This window comes from Capsella rubella, unplaced genomic scaffold (assembly GCF_000375325.1).
Source record: "Capsella rubella cultivar Monte Gargano unplaced genomic scaffold, Caprub1_0 scaffold_6, whole genome shotgun sequence".
NCBI lineage: Eukaryota > Viridiplantae > Streptophyta > Magnoliopsida > Brassicales > Brassicaceae > Capsella > Capsella rubella.
Genome location: NW_006238918.1, coordinates 10940381 through 10964205, shown reverse-complemented (window position 1 = coordinate 10964205; position 23825 = coordinate 10940381). Strand labels below are relative to the sequence as shown.

General features: G+C 33.7%; 3 protein-coding genes and 1 long non-coding RNA gene across 4 annotated transcripts; all 4 read left to right on the top strand.

Annotated features, from left to right (window-relative positions):
• Nucleotides 1-2207, top strand: LOC111829962. Its single transcript, XM_023780278.1, has one exon. It carries the CDS (start codon nt 759-761, stop codon nt 2205-2207), a length of 1449 nt encoding a protein of 482 aa, XP_023636046.1. The 5' UTR covers nt 1-758.
• Nucleotides 2208-2667: 460 nt separating this feature from the next.
• Nucleotides 2668-5012, top strand: LOC17881894 (zinc finger transcription factor YY1). Its single transcript, XM_006287860.2, has 6 exons — nt 2668-2878; nt 2957-3015; nt 3093-3292; nt 3382-3471; nt 3611-3754; nt 4261-5012. The coding sequence occupies exons 1-6, from the start codon at nt 2787-2789 to the stop codon at nt 4834-4836; spliced, it is 1161 nt and encodes a 386-aa protein (XP_006287922.1). The 5' UTR covers nt 2668-2786; the 3' UTR covers nt 4837-5012.
• Nucleotides 5013-10677: 5665 nt separating this feature from the next.
• LOC111830214 lies at nt 10678-11444 on the top strand. The gene is made up of 4 exons (XR_002833569.1): nt 10678-10703; nt 10827-10854; nt 10932-11068; nt 11157-11444. It is a non-coding gene; the product is annotated as an uncharacterized LOC111830214 (long non-coding RNA).
• Nucleotides 11445-17818: 6374 nt separating this feature from the next.
• LOC17883565 lies at nt 17819-20068 on the top strand. The gene is made up of 5 exons (XM_023781621.1): nt 17819-18170; nt 18663-18789; nt 18873-19160; nt 19255-19482; nt 19579-20068. Exons 3-5 carry the CDS (start codon nt 19020-19022, stop codon nt 19948-19950), a joined length of 741 nt encoding a protein of 246 aa, XP_023637389.1. The 5' UTR covers nt 17819-18170; nt 18663-18789; nt 18873-19019; the 3' UTR covers nt 19951-20068.
• The last annotated feature ends 3757 nt before the right edge of the window (nt 20069-23825 follow it).

The following is a 23825-nucleotide window of genomic DNA, read 5'->3' as shown; positions in this document are numbered from 1 at the left end:
TGATTGAAGAAGGAGAGAATGATGATGATGATGCATCAAAGAAGAAAACAAAATGAAGAAGAATCGAAGAATAATACAAGAAGGGTATCAAGAGCGGCTACTTAAGAAAATTAGATTAGGGTTTTCTTTTATTCGGTTAACCGATCGGTTCGAGTGAACCGAACCGAAATTCTCGGTTAACCGAACTAAATTTGAAAGTATTCCGATCGGTTATGATCAATTAGTATGAACCGAACCGATTTGTCCAAATCTCGGTTCGATTCGGTTCGGACAAATCGGTTCGGTTCGAATTCCCAGGCCTAGCCGTAGGCATCCTTATTAAATCTCTTCTACAGGAGCTTCAGAAGAAGAGCTCTTCATGCTTCTTTAAGACTATTGTATCACCTTGGGTTAAGCCTAATTGCCTTCTTCTTTGTTTAAGGGTTCGTCCTCTTTCGGAGTGTAATTATTCTGCTTTGTTCTGTTCTCTTTTGGTTTTATTTTATGTTTCCGAGGATTTCTATTAGTTCGCCGGCTTTGTTTCCCTCTTTTGGACTTTTAGACTTCCGAGATATCTAAAAGAAAACAAACTTTGCAGGTCATACATTTATAGTTCAAAAAAGCTCCCAAGCGATATTATCGAGACATTATTCCCACTTCCCACTTCCGGCGCCGGTGGAGCTGTAGCTCGCCGGCGTCCGGATAAACTTCTTCTACTCCGATTTTTCTGCAGTCTTTTTAGCCCTTTCTGTAATCTTTTAGCTTTTTTAACCCTTGTTATGCTCTTGTTAATCTTTTCAACTCTTCCCCAAATCCTTTTTTCAACCCTTTCCATGTTAGAATCCAGATCTGGTCCATGCTTTCATCTCCCAGCCGGTTCTACACCTCCTGCCGCCTGTGGTTTCCACACACTCTATTTAAAGTCAACTTTTGCATCTCAAGTCTCCTATCAAAGGGAGAACGCTCCCCCCACCAAGTGCTCAACTTGGCTGCGGCAGGCCCGGAGCTCTGCGTTGACGCCGGAGACTGGAGAGTTCACAGCGACAGAAGCAACTGACCTTCCATCCTTTTTGACAGATCTGATAGCATGTGTACTGACGATGGAAGACTCAATCCCTGCAGCCCATTCTTCATCTTTATCATCTATGGTTCGTCTAGATTGTGTACCTGAAAATCTCATCCCCGATCTGCCGCAGCTTTTGGTGGTGAAGAGAGGTTCCAAAAGTCAAACCCTAGTGCTGACTTCCACTACTGTTGGGCTTAGTCCAGAAGTTCTCTTCCCTCTTTTCAGCCCATTAACCAAACTACCAAAGGCCATGAAGACTTTAGCTGACTTCAGCCCATCTCTTCTAAGGCCCAGTTCTGCTCTTATTTGTAATTTGGCAAGTTCTTTAATAAAATTAGTCTCATTTACGGAGAATAGAGTTTATTCCTCTAGGATAAGTATGATGGAGTTAGCTTGGACTTGTCTTTCTCTCTCACGATACCTGGCGGATAGTTTAAACCTTTTTGGTTCCGATACAAGTCTGATCTTGAAGCAGTGTAGAGCTCTTCAAGTTCTATCGACCCTTCCCGTATTAGTTCCTTATGTCTCTGTTTTGACTGGCCGTCGACACCACGATAGCAGAGCAAAAGACTTTTTAGGCTGGTTAGATAGTTATTCTTGTCAAGGTCAGATAGAAAATTGTTATCGAAACCCTCCCAGTCCCTTTTACCACCAATCGTCTAAAGGTTTGAAGCTTGGTTCTTGTTTAATCTTTCTTTGCCTAAATGGCTACAAGCTTTGTGTGGAATCCCTTAATCTCCATGGTCAAGTACTTCATGTGAGAGAGGATCCACCTGCTCTATTACAGTTTTGCAAATATCACTCCCGAACCCTTGTTGTAGCTTCATCCAGTGTCTTGAGAATGGATCCTAAACGACTAAAGGTCTCGGACCTACTGCTCCTTTACCTTCTCATGCCGGCGAGAAACCCAACCTGGCCTTCCTCTTCAACGTCACTTTGTCTGATGACAGTGACCTCTTTGTCGTCCTTTGCTTCGCTTATTGACGACCATTCGACAAACCGTGACCTCACATGTGACATAATGCTTCACCGCCTTTGTTTCAAAGTTCTCATGGACTCTTTGTCGTTTTACCGTATTTATCTTATTCTATTTTTTGAGAATGTCTCCTTTAGCTACCTTTTAAGCTTTGTGATATTCGAATCACTTATTGTACTTGGTTGATTTGATGAAATGAAAACAAGTCTTTGACCAAAAAAAAAAAGACTTCGGAGATATCTTTGTTTTCCGCCGGGTTAAGTTGTTGTTTACAATGTATCTTCCAATTTTATCAATATAATACAATGAGACAAAAAAAAACAAAAAAAAAAAAAATTCTACCAACTTTAAACAGTGTAGGTGGGAAAAAAGATAAAAAAAAAGTCGATTTGGCTACTTAATTTTTAAGCTTTTTCCCGTTGTAAAGAGGCCCATTTATTTCGTCAGAAACCGATGAAATTTTAGTTGAAAAAGCCCATTTGCTTCGTAAAAACCGGTAAGCATAATACAAACCGGTCGAGACAAAACAGTCAAGAAGAACCAAGAATGAAACTGAAATAGAGATTCCGGTTAACAATCCGGTCCAGAAAGCAAAATAAACACAGTAACAATCGAACCGGGGGACTCCATTATCAAAGTTTTTCTTAAGGTGGTCTCTCCTCCTCCTCCTCTCTATTGTTCTTTCCCCAGAACCCTAATCATCATCCCCAGATTCGCAATTCATCGTACCCAAAATCGACGAAAGGCACCACCTTTCTAAAATCAATGGATCATCAGAATTACCCATATCAAAACCCTTTCGAGAGACGTCCCATCCTTAAATCCAAAGCTCCTGCTGTGAAGTGGATCAAAGAGTGGTAATTTTCTCTGATCCTTTCACTTTTTAGATGGGTGTGTTCGATTTTACGGATTCTTAATGTTAACGCTTTGTTTAGGGTACCACAAGACATTGTTGCTACAGGTGGGAAGTGTTATCTACATAAATGGGTTACAGGTGAGATTGATTTGAGAAATTGTGATAATTTTGATGTTTGGGATGTAATATGTTTATGTTTTGTGTTGTTGGTACAGAGGATACTTTGAAGAAACTTAAAGAAAAAGAGAAAGAGCCTGATGTTCCAGAGCCTGAGCCTGAACCAACTACAGAGATTTTGTTTCTTTGTAGTTATGAAGGATGTGGGAAGACCTTCTTTGATGTCAGTGCTTTAAGAAAACATTCCCACATTCATGGAGAAAGGCAATATGTTTGTGATCATGCTGGATGTGGAAAGGTAGGATCTTTTAGTTGGGTTTTGTCATCTGCTTAAACATTCACTTTCATGATATATCAAGCCAATCTTATTTTGTGGGTCTGTGACAGAAATTTCTGGATAGTTCAAAGTTGAAGAGACATTATCTTATTCATACTGGAGAGAGGGCTTTTGTATGTACTTATGAAGGCTGTGGAAAGGTGATTGATTCTATTTCACTTAGTAGCTTAGTTTGTTTGAATATGAATGCTATTAGGCAAGAAATTGTGTTATGTGCTATAGTAAGTTTAATATTTATTCTCATGCGGTACACTTACTATACGTAGATGATGGATGCAGGCATTCTCCTTGGATTTTAATCTCAGATCTCACATGAAGACTCATTCACAAGAAAATTATCATCTCTGTCCATACAGTGGGTGTGGAAAGAGATATGCTCATGAATACAAGTTAAAGAACCACGTTGCTAACTACCATGAAAAGGTATCACTACTCATTCAATATATTGTCATGAGAAAGTTTTGTTTTTACTTGTGTTAAGACAGAGCGCTCCTTAAGTCAGGGTCTGTCAGACTTTAGGGGGAATTGTGTTGCTTTGTGACATCAATTTTATTTCTTTGGAATCCTGTATGTCTTTATATATGCGTCGGTGTAGTTTTTCTTTGCTAGTGGTGGGCGTAACTATTCTTTTCAAGGCGTTAGTGATCTCACTCGATTATAACTTTCTTTCTGGAACATAGAATTCTAATTGACTATAAGTTGCATGATTAGAATTCACATTGTATTAATAGGTTGAAGTTGCAGAATCTAACAGTTCTTTAGATTCGATGATTCTGGTGTCAGAAGTTTTCACTGTTAACACTTAAAGTGCACTATGTCAACGTATAGGCAGAACAATGCATTTGTTCTTTCATGATTATTCCCTTATGTATTCATATTAGCAACCATCTTAGAACTTATCTCTCTCAATTTCTCAACCGGTTTAACAGAATGGTGCTGGAGAGACGCCCAAATATACTCCACCGGCAGAGAAAGTATCAAGGACTGTCAAAACACCTGCAGCAGTTTATACTGCATCTTTGGATCGACCATACGCATGCCCATATGAAGGGTGTGAGAAAGCTTACATACATGAGTACAAGCTTAAGCTCCACTTGAAGAGAGAGCATCCAGGGCATTTACAAGAAGAGAACACGGAGAACCCCACACTGATGAAGCACAACGGCAATGACAGGAATGATATGGATAATGGGAGTGATCAAGATGTTTACAGGAAACATGCTATTAACGGGAAAAGCCAGACCCATAAACAACAGAGCAGAGCTAAGCCAAACATGAGGACACCACCAACCAAAGCTGGAAAGAAAGGCTCAACCTCTTCGCCTGCCAAAGTGAGGATTGCAAATATACCATGGCAAGCAAAAGAAACTTTTGAAGAAGTACAAAGAGAAGAAGAAGAAGATAGCGAGGAGACTGAGGAAGATAGAGAGAATGTGGATGATGGCTGGAGGTTTGGCGAAAACAACGAGGAGGATGACGATGAAGAGACAGAGTATGAAGACTAGCTTAAATTACGTCCAAGTCATAGGATAAATTTCGACTATATGCTTTGGTGACTTTAGTAGCTTTGTTTTGTCTCTCTTATACTCTTCTTAATTTGAAAGCATTGTATAGTCTTCTATTAAATTTTTTGGAAAGCTCTTCTTTTGTTTTGATCAATTATTGCAATGCTATCCCTATAGGGAAAATTCCATAAAAATTCCCCATCTAATTTTAATTTGGAAGTTTAATACCCAATGTTATTTGATTGGAAACAAAATGCATGGTTTATTAATTTGTTGTCTATTAATACATCAAGTATATAAAAATTGTCGAATCGTAGAAACCGCTTAAGAACCGATAATCGGATTGACGGAATCACTAAACCGGAGTTAATGGAATTACACTAAACTTAGAGTTTATCGATCCCAATTCGATTTGAGGTAATAGCAAAGGACAATGTAGCCTTTGGATAACCCCAAAAATTTCATGATAAGACCCATATAAAATCCCAATAGGGTCCAATCTATTACTTCAAACCAAACTAAACCAGACAAAAAACAAAGCCGATCCGGTTTCAGTAGACCAAAATTAACTGGTCTTCACCAATCTACAATCGTAAAACACGACACAGCCGTCGTCCAAAAACTGCAGACGCACGCTAGAACAGGTCCTACTGTGTGCCTGGACGACGCAGATCGAACGGAGTAGGTGATCCAAGATCTGTTTGCCTCTCCGCCACACTAGAGAAGCTTTGAGGAGGAAAAAGAAACCGAGCCGTACTCATCGAGAAGATTTCGAGCTCCGCCATAAGTTTGAAGCCCCGTAGGGAGTAGATCTAGGTTCCGTGGGCAGTGCTTTAGTTTCATCCGGCCAAAGTCAGCCTCCCAAATCGAACGGCGGCCACAAAAACCTCCAGAATTGCCAATCCCTAGATCTAAGCGTCTTCTCCCTCAGTCATCACCTAGAAGTCTTCCTCTTCCACTCTCCGCTGCCTCACCGTCGAAGAGCTCGTCAAAAGTGACTCGCAGAAGCTTGCCCTCTTTCCATCTCCCTTGATTTTTTTAGATGGTGAAGTAGAAGATCGCAGATGAAGCGCCATGGACCATGGGTTTCTCATCAACGCCGGAATGGCCAGAGAAACCCTTCACTCGGTGCAAAGGATTGCGATCAGAAGAGAAAACGGAGGAGAGAGGAGAGAGCGGCGAGTAGATCTCACGCGCTCTCCTCTTCTTGTTTTTAATGACATTCTCTTTCTCAATTTTTTTTTCTCTTTCTTCTTTATCTCAAATCTTTAAAATTGCAATACATCACAATTTTTTCATCCAAATAATATTTCTAACGAGTGCAATCATATTACAAATTTTTCATCCAAATTAACAAATCATATATATTTCCTATAAAATCATATGAAGTGCAATCAAAATTTTTAAAAAGAAATTCCAATAAATAATTTTATGTTTTAATCTCTTTCTATATTCCTCTTAATTTAAGTTATATCGCTAGGTTTTTTTTTTTCATCCTTGTAGTATAATAGATAGAAAATTGAATATCAAACTGTTTTTAGATAGAAAATAATGTATAAAATTAAAAGTTAATAAAAAATTATAATGATCTTATATTATTAAATGTTGAATCACAAACTAGATATAATGATCATTATTCTTAAAATGAATGATTACAATTTTTTTGGAAGTAAGAGATTGTTAAGAAAAATTGATTTCATAATTTTATAAGAAAATTTTCTTTGTTAAAAAATTACATATTTTTGAAAATAAACTAAATATACATGAATATGTGAAAAAGAAATAAACATACAAAGTAAAAGAATGAATATTGTTTCTTTAGCTTGATTTTCTTATTATGCAATGGTCGGGAATCAATATTTTTGAATTCCATAAATCAAATAATTTTCTTATAGCCATAAAATATTATTATACATATGTATTTTACATTTAAAATATATTAAAAAATGAAGAAATGAAATAATACATAAAAACAAAGAAGATATAAAATTGAAAACAAAATTTTAAGCCAAATAATTAATCAAACTCTTACTCTTCATGCATCTCTAGTGCTTGTAATTAATCAAATTCATCGTATTCTAACATACTCTAACCCCTAACCACACTAGACAAGCCATTTAGATATCTTAATTTAGTTTTCATCCCATGCAAGAACTTTAAAAAAAAAAACAAAGAAAATAATTAAGACTAGATTTTACCCCGTGGTACACCACGGGGCTAATATTTTATGCATCTCTGTTAAATAGAACCATTTAGTTTATAGTTTACATATACGTACGGTTATATATAAAGTTTGGTTAGATTATCCTAGTTGGACCAAGTAAAAAAGTGTATCCTTTGTGGTATATATATAGCAGAATATGATACATTTAATCGCACGTACGTGTGGGGTTATTTATATGTGTTATAAACCCTTTACACGTACTTTTTAAAAACTTTATAAACCCTTTTAAAAACCTTATAAATCCTTTTAAATTTTAAAAACCTTTTTCGCACGTACCTTTTAAAAACCTTATAAACCCTTATTCGCACGTACCTTTTAAAATCTTTATAAACCCTTATTCGCACGTACCTTTTAAAAACCTTATTTGCACGTATCTTTTAAAAACCTTATAAACCCTTTTAAAAACCCTTTAAAATATTTTAAAATATTTGTATCGAATCTCCCAGTAGTAGTTATTATATAGAAGTACCTAACAAATTATATAAAACTTTATAGTTTTTTATATTTAAACATGAGTATTTTTGAAAATGGATAGATAAAGGGGTATTTTAAAAAAGGGACACACCAAAATAGATATTTCTCAAAAATTCTCATAAAGAATTATAAGTATATTTATTAATGAAAATCCCGTATTGCTCAAGTATATAAATAATTAATAGTAATTGTTACTGAATTTTATGTGGATTAAATTAGAAATACCTTTAACTATGTGTAATTTTAATAGAAATTGTATTATTATTAAGATAAGCTTTGTAAAAGATTTATATGTAAAAAAACATATATTAAGTTACTAATCCACATGATTCGACCCAAAAAGAAAAGTTACTAACCCACATTTACTAAGAAAAGTGACTATCCCACAGTAAAAAAATAACAACCAGGAAATTAGTTCGAGTTAAGTGTAATTTTTTTTTTTCAAACTGAATAACTTTTGGTTAGTATATAATTGTGGAAGTATGGTAAATTTAATCAAAAGTTACAATTAAATACAAAATAATGGTTTATTAAATTTTCCAAAAAAAGGAAAAAGACAAAAAGATCAAAAGAAATAATAATAAAAAGATGGGAAACTACACTTCATGTACCTTGTTGACTGATTAATTAAGTATCTAGCATCCCAAAATCTTTATTTAGCTCCTTTTTTTATCTAGACTGTTTTAACCCTATACTTACTCTAAAAACCTAAGATATTTTTTCAGTTAAAGAATCCAGAACAAGATCTATGAGCATGATTATATCTAGACTCAAAAAAAAAAAAAAAAATAAATAAAAAGGGTTTAAAATTGAATCGTGGTTTCCATCACCCAATAAAGTTATCATTTGCAATGTTTTTATTTGTATATTAGGTTTCTGGGTTTTTCTCTCAAATCTCAACTGTTTTTCCATATCAATCTATCTGAGTAACCAATTAATAAATAATTTATCCCATTCCTCATATCTTATCCGATAACAATTTAAATTACCAAAGGGTATACTTTTAACATCACCAATCTATACATAAATGTGTGGGGTTAAGACGTGTGTTTTGTTGGTTCTGGTTTGGTTTCATATTGTGTTGTTTATAATAATGATTGGGTTGAGTAGTTTGTGACCTAGGGTATAGTTTTGATATAAATTGTAAGTTAGTAGTTAATAAATACTTTATCCGTTTCCTAATAACTTATCGGATAACAAATTTTATCACCAAATATTATACTTTTATCATCACCAATGTATACATATATGGTAGGGATTATTGAATGGGTCTGGTTATGGTTAGTTTTCATATCATGTGGTTTATATTATTGTTTGGGTTGACTGATTTCTGAACTAGAGTATAGTTTTGTTATAAATAGTTAGTTAGCACTTAATAAATACTTTATCTCATCCCTCGTAAATTATCAGATAACAATTTATATCACCAAGGGTTATACTTTAACATCGGTTAAGATGTGTGTCTTATTTTGGTTTTGTATTGGTTTCACAGTCTGTCGTTTATATTAATGGTTGGGTTGACTTGTTTGTGACATAGGGTATAGATTCGATATAAAATGTAAGTTAGTAGTTAATACGTAATTTATCTGATTTCTTATAACTTATCAGATAACCATTAATATCCACAAACAATTTATATCCCCAAATTGGTATATATGCGTTGGTTTACCTATTTGTGGCATATGGTAAATCTTATGTATAATATGTTAGTTAGTAGATAAGTATATTTTAGAGTTTGTAATTAAACGAAATTATATTTTCGTTTGGGTTGATAAAATAGTGGTTAGGGTTTAGATTTTGTAATTAAACAAAATTATATTTCCATTTGGAGATCATCAATACATAGATAATGGGAAATATATCCGATAATTGAGATTTATCGGGACTTTTAATTTAGTAGGTGGTTAGATGAGTATAAATAGGATGAGTTAAGTTATATGTTAGCATCTAAAATATATAAAATCGACTACTTATTTAATTATCATGTTTCCACAATTTAATGTTTCTGGTTAACTGTTTGTAACTTTGCGTGTGAAGGATGTTACTATACACTGCAAATGTGTCAGAGATTTAGCAGAGAATATATAAAATGCAGGCTACTAGCCTACTATCCTTCTTTAACATAAAAGATTTTTTTTTCTTTTTTAAAAATGAAAATAGGGAGTGACTTGTAACTTTGCATAGGCCTGGTATGAAAAACTAATTTTCTTTTTATCAGGGCCATACTTTTTGTTTTCCCTTTAACTGAGCACTAATATTTAACTCACCCTAAAAAGATTAGAATGTATTATTATGTACCTTATTCTTTTTATTTTTTGTTATTTTGTTCCTTGATTTTAATAAGATGTGACGACAAAAAAAAAGAGAAGAGATTTTTATCTAGTTAGTAAAAAAATAAAATTCACATGTTCAGCCAAAAAGGTATCGATCCTTTTCTACTATTTTCTTCTTCACTTTGACGATGTCAAAACCAATTCGACAATTGACTGCAACAATCATCAACCTCTACTCTCTCTACTCTTTAATTATATCACTTAAAGCAAAAGCCCTAAATTTTATAGATCCATCAATTGCTCTTTTCACGGTAATTTTTGTTGTCTTATCTCCATTCTGATTCTATATATGTTTAGCCGAGTGAGTTAATTTTCACCCAAATTATATAAAACTTAACTTTCTGTAGCATCAGTGGCCTAATTTGTTCTGTCTCTCCTTTGCAATTATAATCCAGCTTTGTATACGCGGTTCGGAGTTGATTGAACCCTTAGTTAATCATTTAAAAGTTCTTGAAGCAGAAGCTTCACCTGTTGTTCAATTCTCTATTAGATTGGAGATTGAGAAAAGCAACACTTGGTTCACTAAAAAAAACATTAGAAAGGTTTGTAACTGAGAATTCAAAGATCATTTTTGTTTATTTTTTTGTATACTAATATATTATCATCCACCATTTGTCTCTCTCAGATTTGTTCAGTTTGTAAGTTCTGGAAAAGGTCAATACATATTATTCCGAGATGTCACCTTTGGAAGCAGCTCGGACATTATATTCACAGGTTGTCAGCACTATTTTCAAACTTCAACTTTTGTTGAGATTCTTGACCGACCTTTACTAATTTTTGTTGTTGTCTTTCTTCGTTCTTAAAGCGGAGCGAAGACTCAAAGTCTGGTTCATCAGGTGTGTGTGATTTCACTGTTGATACTTTACTTATGGTTTTCTTTTTTTTTTTGTTCTTTTTTCAACTCCGGAGAACATTGATCTTGAACATATATTTGAATCATATTTTCTTTGGTTTCTCAGATGATGGAGCCGCAGCAGATGCCACCAAGTAAAACTTCTCTACCTTTATTAAGTTCTTTGTGTGTTCAAAGAGTTTATTAGTTACTTTTTCTTCTCTATATTCAGGAAGGAGCTCTTAAGGGCTATAGAGCTAAGACTTGAAGATATTAAAAAGGACTTAACAATGTCCATTTCTCATGCATCAGCTAGCGGTTTTGACCCTCATACTGTTTCCGAAGTCAAAATTTGCTGATAAATTTGGGGTAAGCCTTTTGTTGTTTTCTACTTTTCATTTGACTAAAAAGTTTCTTCATGTTTTGTTGTTTGATCTAATTGGAGTATGTCTTTCAGTGAAGCATGCAGAAAATATTTCTGACTATGGAAGAAAAGGCCAGACTCGATGGATATGAAGCACTCAAATAATCTGGCTAGTGTTGATAATGTTAGTCTTGAAAAAGATGGCACGCGCCAGAAGAAACAGAACATCAGATGCAACAGTGTGCTATAGCAAAAGGAATTCAGAGGAGAAAACTGTTGAGAGTTTGGATGTAACCTCTTCTACAGATTGCATGTAACGCCAGGCCTTCTGTTTTTGTATGAACACATTGATTACAATCCCAAATCGAAACTGCGGTATACACAAAGGTAAGAGAAACTATGTGTTTATCATGTAATATTGATCGATCCTAAAAAACGGTAAATTTGGAATTTGATTCAATATATGGTTTTCAACACAACGGTGAGTGTTACTTACCCCTTTCACTTCCTCAATTATTTGCAGAAGAGAAATGTCGATGGTTTTGAGGTTGGTTATGTTCTTCTCTACTTGTTGGTAAGTTGATAGCCTAATCAAAAAGTTCATCATAATTCAGCTGCCTGAAAAGATAAAAAGAAAACCAATTCAGCAAACGCACATCCAAGGTACACATAAATCACTCTCTCTCTCTCATTACCATAGAGAGAAGTATATATTAGTTCAGTATCATAAAATGAAAACAAATCTAGATTATAATATTGGAGTTAATTAAACTCACTTTTAATTTCTCAATTCGAAACCAAGCTTATTTTCTGGCTTGTTGTTCAAGCCATGCATTTGCACCTCCCCAATATTAACACTTTGGCCCAACACATCACCGATGCGTGAATCTTGCAACCCTGAAATAAACAACTCATGTATTATGGACTAACAAAACATAAATCGATATGTGAAGAGATGAGTATATGGACTAACCTTATCGTTTTGTCGTCAGAGACAATCAACTCTAAGGTCTCTCCAGTCATGCTCGTGTATTGTCGCCAAAAGTGAAGGTCTTTAACATGGACTCCCCATGCTGTCTTGTAAGGGCGTAGTGTATGTAGAGATGCAGTCGAGTGTGGTGAGCTTGTAAAGGTGAAGCGGCGAATATATATAATATAGGGTACATAGTTTAGGGTTTTAACTTATTTTACAACTTGTGTATCACGTTGTAATTATTTCGTTTGTGTTTTTGGAAAGCAAAATTCGAAATAATAGAAAGGAAAACTATATCAGCAGATTTGATTGGAATATACCCCTAACTTTATGCGTTAATCTTAATATAGGTTGGAAATCTCCTAATCTATATTAATATTGTTTCCCGGAATAGACTAAAAAATCGTAGATTACGTGATTCTGAAAGTAATACTTTGCAAAAGTATTGAATAAGGGGAGGTGTTTTCGTATAAAATTATGATTGTGTGTTTGAAAAATGAAATGATTACGCCAATTGGTAAGCATTCAGTGGCTTAAGTTATAGAAGGAAATAAAATAAGAAGCGACATCGTTTGTGTATCTCTTTGTCATAAAGATAGATTGTAAATAAAAGATCCAATTTGTTCAATCGGGTTTTATTTAGGAAATTGTAAACCGACCCGTTTGTTGAATTGTCTACTCTATCCTTAATGAAATTTCTTAAGCTAATGTTTTAAGGAGGGTAGTTTTAGTAAAAAGAGCATTGTCAACAGATGGTCAAAAAAAGTTGCAAAAATAATAAGATATATGAGATATAGTAGAGGAGAATGTGAGAATGGTTATTTATAGGATAAGAAGTGATGTAAGTTACATTTTAAAAATAATTAAATTAGAAGAGTCATAATTATAATTTATAGTGTGTTTAATTGAATTTCAATAAAGAAAACCAATAGTCAAATGAAAATTTATATAATTTTCAGTTACATTTTAGTAGTACAGTGTGAATTTAATGTATAAATTAATGTATATGATTAAATGTGTTTTTTGGTTTAATTAAAAATAAATATTATATCTTAAAAAAATTAAATACCAATTAGACCAATAAAAATCAAAGTTAATAAAATTATAATGATCAATATATTATTAAATGTTGAATCACAAACTAAATATAATGATTATTTCTAAAAATATACATGAATATGTGAGAAAAAAACAAACATCTAAAGTTAAAGCATGAAGATGGTTTTTTAGCTTGATTTTCTCATAGTGCAATGGTCAGGAATCAATATTTTTGAATTCCATAAATAAAATAATTTTCTTATAGCCATAAAATATTTTTATACATATGTATTATACATTTAAAAATATTAAAAAAAAACAATGAAGAAATGAAGAAATAAATTAAAACAAAGAAGAAATAAAATTGAAAACAAAAGTTTAAACCAAATATTTAATCAAACTCTTACAATAACATCTTAATTGAGTTTTCACCCCATGCAAGAAATTTTTTAAAAAAACAAAAAAAAAATAATGAAGATATGAGATATGGTGGAGGAAGATGTGAGAATGGTTATTTATAGGATAAGAAGTGATGTAAGTTATATTTTTCAAATAATTAAATTAGAGGAGTCATAATTATCATATAAATAGTTTTTGAAAATTTATATAATTTTCAGTTACACTTTAGTAGTAAAGTGTGGATTTAAAGTATGAATTAATATATATGATTAAATGTGTTCTTTGGTTTAATTAAAAATAAATATTATATTTTTAAAAATTAAATATCAAATGGACTAATGAGGAGAGATATTACTATAGTTCTACTTTTATGTGTCAAAAAGTGTTAAAATCCTTATTCCGTTATCAAAATATGAAATATATGTATAAATAAATAAGAGCAAAATCAAATCATATATATAAAAGTAAGGTTTCACTTTCTCCTAATTGGTCCATTTGGTATTTACTTTTTTAATATTTAAATATTTATTTTTAATTAAACCAAAATTGCAACACAATTAATCATATACATTAATTCATACTTTTAACCCGCGCATAAATAAGCTTATCTTATTTTGGATCCCTTGTTCTTGACTTTCTACTTTTTGACGAACAGGTGTATAACGTTTCATATTTACTGTATGATTTTTATATGATTTCATATATATATATATATATATTATTCATATTAAACAAAAATATCCATATTGCAGTCTACTTTAATCCAAGTTACTATACTCTATTACCGAGTTTTCTGATTTAGAGATGATCTTCACGAGGCCACCGTTTACATTATATCAGAATTACAAATGGATACTAGCTACCATAAATATAAACTTACAGATCATCCCTATGTTATTAAACGTACAAACTACAGTAATGAATATTGTGAGCATGTACCCCCATCTAAAACAGCAACAAGACAAACCAAAAAGACCCGAACTGTTGACAACAATTAATATATTTAACTCAAACTTTCACTTATCTCTTTCAATTGGTTTTCCATAATTTTATTCAATGACTCTTTCTCGGAATTGATCTTTCTTTCCAATTTGTCAAAGTTACTCTATCATTTTAAAACTTATCAAATAATATGAGGCATAAATAATATACCTTTGCTCTAGCTTGCCCACAAAAAAAAATTTACCATTTCGGTGGAAACATTTTGCTTCCCATTTTCGGAGAAGACGGCAACACACAGTATGAAGGTCACCGCCAATTTGTAGTGGTATGTGGAAGATAAAGTAAAATAAAGAGTTTCCATCAATTATATAAATATAAATCTTTAAGCAAAATAATTTGATTAAGAAGAGAGAGATATGGAGAACAAGTAGAGTGGTATGATGGTTTTGGTTTTGGTGGTGATGGCTACCATTGGAGGAGAAGCAAGGACGCTTCCATGTGAAGAGACGTGTATAGCATAGAGTTCATTTTAGGTTTAATATTGAACTATAGCATGTAAGATCTTAACTAGGTTTAACTATTTTTATTTTTTCATTTTTCATTTTTTATATATAGTTCTTCCTTTTTATTGTTTCTTTATATATTTTAAATGAATAATACATCTCTCTAATAATATTTGATAGCTATCCCCTACCAAAAAAAATAATATTTGATAGCTATAATAAAATTATTTTATCGTTGGAGATTCAAAAGTATTGATTTTCGACCATCGTACAAAAAAATAGTTTTTATTCTTTACTTTGGATGTTTGTTTAGGTCTTACCAATTCATAATTAGAGTAATCAATATTTTTTTAAATGGAATCAAGAAAGATTTTTTTTCTACTTGCATGCATGCATCTTAAACTCCTAAAAATTGAATACATTAATTAAGAAATAAGAACATATAAATTGAGAACAAACTATACACGTCCACGTGGCAGTCAAAATAATACACGTTCTAACGGTTGATGTTTTGAAACTTTGGTTTTCATCGGTAACCACGTTGAATATAGAAACCGAGACTTCCTCCACCGTCGATTTAACCCCTCCGATGAAAGGATCAACAAGTGATCGGCAAAAAGGACAATATCAATGAGAATGAAACCACATATCAATGCAGTCAACGTGAAATGTGTGTTTGCAGTTTGGCAAAACCCTACCCAAATCGTTATCGTCCCGCATTCGATGGCGGTTTGTGTGGTTGCGGCGGAGAACGTGAAACTGGGAAGAGATTTGATGACGAAAGGGTTAAAACCACTATGAGTGGTGGCAATTGCGGTGGAGGAAGTTTCATCCAAAAAGGTAATCGTTACAATGATGTGACGACTGAGAATAGAGCGGTGAGAGTAGAAGTAGAGAGAAACCATGAAAACCACAATTAAAAAAGACTATGACATTGTGGTGAGCATGATTTTGCTGTTTATGGCGAAGCTATTTGGATCAGAATTGGTATCAGGTGTGCTCAATGGATTAGGGTCGCATAAACTCACAATTTCAGCTACTTTTCTCTTAATTTTCTCTTGAATTATTTTAAGTTTTATTAAAATCTAAAGATTATTGGAACTAATCTCACTCCCATCAATATAGCTCTGCCACTGGTTTATAAATCCACACTATGTGTGGCTTACTTCATAATTTTTTTTATTTTATTATTAGAAATACCAACTAAATTTGATTTTTTTTTTCAGTTGTGAGATTTGGTCTTTAATTACCCCAATAGAAAAGCTTCTTGGTGTAATATGAAATTGTCAAGGAGGGTGGAAATAATGCAAAAAACACCCAAAAACAGAGTGGTTATGAATAAGGGAACTTATTGTACTAAAAAATGATTGATGATGCTCATTTACTCTATAAGCATTTTAGTGGTCTGACATTGTGGGTGTGAAAGGTTATTTATTGAGAATTTTCAAGAGATATAGCTTTGTAATTCATCTAACCTAATAAAGGACATAGTTATCGATTAAGAATTGGCTAAAGTCAATTATATTTGATTATTTGATTATAAAATGAAAAAAATGTTTCCATAACACGTAACGTATAAAGAATGTACTTTTTTGTCAACTAAAGAATGTATTTATTACTAAATAATATAATCTTATCGGGTCTAATTGACATGGTTATATACATGAAAACTAAATATATGTTACCAAAATATTATTATCAATTTTGAATTAATCAAGAAAGTACAATAAATAAGAACCCTTTATCCTAGGTTCATATAAAAATTTACACATTAATAATATAAATAATATTATATATATATATATATATGCCTAATAAATTTCCCATGTTATGAAACAGCTTCTCAAGCGCATCAAGTTTGTTATATCACGTACCCATACATAAAATAACCGAAACAGTTGTGGCTTAATGTTCTTAAAGTTAATCGTAGGGGAAACATTGACGGAGAATACGAAGAAAAAGAACCGACTCTTTTGCAAACAGAAAATGATGATGATGTACTAATGACTACAATTGAAGACCTCATAGTTGACAATTTGGATGTGGGAGGTGCAATCAACCTAGTTTATGAGGTCGGGGATGCGGAACCTCAAGATGAATTCCAGTGTAATTTATCTTCTTCAGATGATGAAGAACCAAAAGATGAAGAACTCGTTTAACTATGTCATACTTATGCACATGAAATTTAAAATTTGGCGTAAACCGATAAATCAAATGAAATTTTATAACAACTCAAAATTTGGCATAAACCGATTTGGTATAATTTAAACTGGTAAACCAAACCAACTAAATTCAGATTTTGTATAAAGCTACTGAATAGCGAGTACATAACGACTAAATTTAACACGATGGGCTACGCAAACCAACTATAGTCTGCCCAATAAGAAAAAGCCCAATAGACAATTTAGCGACTATGTAGCGACGATTTTGCGACTACTCCCAGCCCGATAAGAGAAAGCCCAATAAACCTTTCCTCAATCGACAAAAGCAAAATCATTTCTTCTTCTTCGATCATTAACCATAGCCACCACCTTTTCTCTCTACTTCTTCGATCCTTAATCTTCTCCAACTCCAACCATGCGATCTTCTTCTTCTGCTTCTTCAACCCTACTGTTCTTTGAACCCTTGTCTTCTTTGATTCAAACCTTGCGAATCACTTTAATCAAACTCTACGAATCTCTTCTTCTTCGATCTTCATCTTCATCTAATTTTTTCTGTTCGAAGCAATATGTCTACACCAAAGAATAAAGAAAGAAAACAAAGAGTTCCCAACATTTCACAGAGACCTAGAGGCTCTAACCCCCCCCCCCCAACACCGCAGGCAGGCGAAACAGCCCTCTACCTCCACAGTACAATTTCTCAGCCTCAAACTCCGCAAGAGCCGATTCGGGAGGAGCCCCAAGCGTCACCATCAGCAACGCCCCATTTCCGGAACTTCCCACCGCCACAGTCGTTGTTTCAGATCTCCGTGAATGAAGTCCGTCGAGACCAGCCGACTCGTTCATCATTGGAAGTGCAGACCAGTCGAGGTTTTCAACCACAAGATCACGTGCATGATCCTCCAGAGTCTCCAGTTCAACACTCTCATGTCCCAAGTCATCTGTCGTCTCAAGGGCACAACTTCGAACCTGATCCCATGTTACCAGAACTCTAGGAGGACATCGTAAGGGCTCTGAATTTCTTGCTTTCAGTGCCAGGCAGAGAGAGGTTCACATCTGTTCTCAGTGAACCAGAGCTGCCTAGAACGAGTTGGTAAGACCCTTTTTCTTATGCAGCCAATAGTTAGAAAGTATGATGCTTAGGTAATTGGTTGTGTTGATGGATACATGTCTTAAACGTATTATAATGGCTAAGTCTTTAATGCTTAATCAATGTCACACTCTATTGAGTTTCTTAAGCTTCAGCATATTGTCTTTTCTGACATTGTTAATGTCTCTAGTCAGGAAATGGTAATGTCTCAAGGGTTATGTCATGTTTTTGAGGTGTCTCGTGGGTAAAGTCAATCGCTTGGAAAATGCATAATCTAATGCTTAGTGATGCTTGATGTTTGAGATTGTTCTTTCATAATGCATAATCTGAATGTTTTTTTTATGTTGTCTCTCATGTATATTCGGATTATTAATGTATTGAGTATGTTTAGTTTTGGTGTTGATTCATATTTTTCTTTTGGTTTGAGTTTTAAAACTTCTATATATACCAAAATTAATTGTATTTACTCCTTCTTTGTCGGTATCTTACATGGAGGTTTGATCGGGATCCAAAACTGGTGCGGATGATTACCAAAGTACTTACCAACAAGTTTAATGGTCCCTTCTATAGCTGGTCCTGTGTGCCACAGGACAGAAGAGAAAGGTACATTATAGAGTTTGCGGTAAGTTTTCTGACATATAGTTACTTATTTGCCATGCTTTTTTCCTTGTGCACTAACACAAATAATTTCTCTTTCTTTCATAGAAAACCCACACTTGGGATCCTTTGATTATAGGGACGGTTCAAAAAAAGTTTGAGAAGGTCTGTCAACGCCGGATAAAGGATATGGTTAGCAATGTGAGGACAAGTCGTGAACGACCAACTTGGATCGTCGACACTCTCTGGTAAGTTATGGTTGCTCACTGGGATACAGATGGAGCACAGCAAAGAAGTCTCACCTATTTTAAGGCTCGTATGTCTGACTGTGATGGTCTCGGTCCTCACATCTATTTATCTGGCCCAAAGTCGTATCAACAGATACAAACAGAAATGGTTAGTAACTTTTATTGTCAATATATTTATTTTTGTATTTCCTTTGCCAGCCTTGAAACAGTTTCATAACCCTTCTTTATTTCTAACATTTCAGGAAGACAAAATTGGAAGAATTGTCAGTCTTGGTGAGGTTTTCATCAAAACACATACAAAGTCAGAGGGAATGTATGTTGATTGGAAGGCAGAGATAATCGCGCATAATTGTGAGAAGAACTTGCAAGCGAAGTTGGATGAGCTTGAGGTAGATTCTTCAGCGGTTTCAGACGGTGCTTCACAACCTTGGGAACTCACGGCAGATGAATATACTGCCATATTTCTTCAGGTTAAGTGACATCTGAAACTATACTCATTTATAGTATGAATTGGATGAATCAGTTTTGCCTATATTAAGCGTTTTCCTTTCTCCTTTCTTTCACAGTCCACTGAGAAGGATTCCCAAGGTAATTATTATGGAGTTGGCAGCCTCAAAGACAATCTTGGGGTTCTTGGCAAGCGCAAGCGACCATACCAGTCATTCATGGCATTGCAAGAGCAACTAGAGGAAGCTCAACACAAGATCGAGGAGCAGACTACTCTTAATTCTCAGGCTGCTGCCAGAGAAGTTGACATATCCCTAGTTGTATCTCAGCAAAAGGACAACATCAACAAGCTGGAAAAGTTCTTGCGCCATTCTAATCCGGCATTCGTGGATTTTTTGGTGACTGAATCAGCTGAGGCAACAACCACGGATCCTCTCACAACCAATCTACCTGCAACAGCTCCACAATCAACTCCACCATCAACTTCTTAGGTTACTAATCCATCACTCTTTGTTTCTAAACTCATGAACTTGTCAGTTTTCAGTTTTTGTATGTTTGATGAATTGTGTTTTATGACTTGTGTTTTATAACTTGTTTCTAAAAATATTGGTAATGTTTTAGTGATTCTGAATATATTGGTTATGTTTACATTGTGAATATGTGGGTTTTAAGTTCAGTTTGATTCATTTTGCAAAAACAAAACCCAGGAAACATTTCAAATCGTAAAACCATTACACTTTTTTTACGAAAAATATAGTCGCTACTTAGTCGGAAATTAGTCATCTAATAGTCGCAAAATGGTAGCCAAACATTGGATAAAAAATAAGTATGTAGTCGCCAAATAGTCGTTAAAATAGTTACGACTGTTTTACGACTACGCCATAACGTAAAAGTAACCAAAACGTGGTCTTAAACTAGTCGCAAATGTTTACGACTATGTTACGACTGCAAATAAATAGTCGTCATTAAGTCGTAACGCAATCGTAAATGTTTACGATTACGTTATGATAACATTTACAATTACATAAATTAGTCGTAAGATAGTCGTAAACCAACATTTACTATGTTGCGACTATTTGTATTAGCGACTAAAGATTTACGACTACGCAAAGTAGTCGTAAAATAGTCGTAAACCATGATTTAGCGAGTCACTAAAAGCCTGTTTTCTTGTAGTAATTTGCATCAATACACAAAATCTCCTTCCTTCTTTGTTTGTGTGCGTGTTTAAGGCTCTTACTAACATCAAGAAGATCCCAAGACACTCAACATATCCTCCAAAACCGTCCAGATACAAGCACAATCATATATCACTTCTTTGGCCAAGGATTCCACCATAAAGACTCCAACAACTAGTTTTTGATCACATATCTTATTTCTTTATTTAGATTTTAGAACGTTGTACTTAGCCCTATATAAGCTGATCATTAGTCACATTTTAAAGACAACCTTGATCAATTTAAAGTAATACAAAGTCTTATTCTTGTCAAAGTTTGAGTCTTTGTCATTGTTCTTCTTTAGTTCTTTATCAGTGAGTCACTTAGTGCTTTAGAAACCTGCGGATTAAGTTTTTTTAGTGATTCACCATCCTTCATTTGTTCATTGATCGAGTGAATCGATTATCCCACTTATTGAGCGAGTCAATCACCTGAACCATCCCCTGTACCACCCCTTAATTCAAAAGAGAGTGCTTTAGAGCCAGCTCGTGAGCCACCTTCCGCAATCTAAGCTTGGAGTCTCTTGATCATTAAGTGACCTAAAGTTGGAGTGATTCAAATCTTGTATCAAATATATTTCAAAATTATTAGTTACAACAGCAATGTGTACTTCTTCATCTATTGCAACACCAGTTCCACAACAGCGAGAAAACACCAAATTAATCTATTGCCTTTGAAAATCCAAAATATTTTCGAAACCTTGCAAGAAAGTTGTAGTTTTTTTACTCAGGAAAAAGTCAAAAAAATCCCCAACTTTCAAATTGTGGACGAAAAAATCATGAACTTTCGAAATGTTATTTAAATCCTAAAGTTTTGTTTGACTTTCAAATAAAATGAACAAGTTTCATTGACTTGGCCATTTCGGGCATGACGTTAGATTTTCGTTAACAGAGTTAACTTTCTGTTAGAGGTTCCGTTTCCCTTCTGTTAAACTCCAAGTCAAACTCCAAAACGACGTCGTTTCATTAAATAAAAATTAAACACCAATTGAAGCCTCAAAGAATCGAACTCATGAGCCATAGGCCTTTCATCAAACAATAAAGCATTGAGCCACGATAACATTTCACTCCAAGTACAAACAAAACATATATATACACATATATACACATAGACATATATCACATATATATGCAATTAATTAAAAATAAAAAATAATAATTTATTAAATAGAAATCCAATAATTACGTTAAAATACAATAATAATTATTAAATTTAAAATAAATATTATACACAATAATTATTATTTAAAATAACAAAACTAAAACAATATGAAATACAAAAATCAAATTATTAAATAAAGCAATGAATGATATTTTACGACTAATAAACCAAAAACTAAGAGAGATTACATTTATTAGATGCCAATATATATATGTCATTCCTACCAAATATATACATATATATATATATATATATATATGTCATTATTGTGAATGTTTATTTTTATTTTAATCATAATTTTTGTATTTAATCATAATTTTATATTTAGTATTTGTTTAGTTTAAATTTTTAATAATATTTGTTTCTTTTATGCATATAAAAATAATTTTAAAATTTAAAGAATCAAATCAACCATTGAGATTTTTAGTTTTTTATTTTTAAATGAATGCGTTGTCCATATATAAAATTTGTTTACCATAATAAAGAAATGTTATTATGGCTCAGTGGATTAGTGTGTGTGAGAAAATGTGCCAAGATCACCAGTTCAATCCTTCATGGAAGCATTTATTTTAATGAAATGAAGTAGTTTTGAAAAGTAACAAAACGACGTCGTTTTGGTTGAACGGAAATTCTAACAGAAAGTTAACTCTGCTACTGGAAATTTAACGTCATGTCCAAAATGGCCAAGTCAATGAAACTTGTTCATTTTATCCGAAAGTCAAACAAAACTTTAGGATTTAAATGACATTTCAAAAGTTTATGATTTTTTCATCTATAATTTGAAAGTTGGAGATTTGTTTTGACATTTTTCCCTTTTTTACTCTCACAAGGCCAAATCTGTACTTCTCTGTCAATTATGTATGTCAGAAGATGCATGCTCCTTCTGTCTCCGACTTTCAGATACTGGAGAAGATTTTTAGGTATATAAAAGGCATTATCCCCATGGGAATCTCACTTACAAAATGTACATATACCAAGCTTCGAACCTATAGCGACATTTATCATGTAGGATGTTAGGCTACTTGACGTTCAACAGGTGGTTTCTGCACTTTTCTAGGCAACAACATTAATTCTTGGTCTTCGAAGAAACAACCAACAGTCTCCAAAAGCTCAACAAAAGCAGAATACAGAGCAATGTCTGAAGTTGCCTCAAAAATCACTTGGTTAGTTAATCTCCTTAAGGGTCTTGTTGTTCCTCAATCTGAAGTCCATGAGCTCTTCTGTGACAACCTTTCAACTGTTTTCCTCACGGCCAATCCAAGCTTCCTTGATGATATGGTTTTCATGAATGATTTGTGCCCCCATGGGAAAGATCAAAAGAATTTAACGTTTGCCAACTATAAACAAAAGTGCTAGCCAAAGTTTCTTATCCATACATTTGCTTGGATATTATTTGTCTACCTAGAAGAGCATGAATCAACTTGCATGATATGGGACACTCGCTAACCCATAAACTGAATAACGACCCAAGGGGTGAATCCAATATGGTGTTGAGTTCCTCCGCTCCTTCCAATACACTAATTATGACAATTAGCATATCTAGCTTTGAATACATGTTCAACCACGCGTAGGGATACCGTTTGTCGCAAAAAGCCGAGATGGGAGTCGATTATCCCAATTCTGAGTAGTCTACTTTACAACATCTAAAATCTGAAGATGGTTGGCAGCCGGCAGATGAACTGACAAAAGTTTGAAATAACTATTTATGCAGTGGTTACCTGGCATCGAGACGTTGGAAAAAATGGCGTGGATGCGAGAAATCTCTAAATAAATGGCGAGGAGAGGACGGGGTAAACAATTCTTGGAGATCCTTCTATACAGAAGACTTGAAGTCGAGGTTTACGATCAAGCACCCCCAAGAGCTGTTTTGTGTTTGGAAGGGTTGTCTGAAATGGGACGAAAATAAAACACTAAATGAATCACAAGTTTGGTAGAATTTTAATACAAAATATTGCTCATAAACAAAACGTTACCTCTCTTTCTCTCTCGTT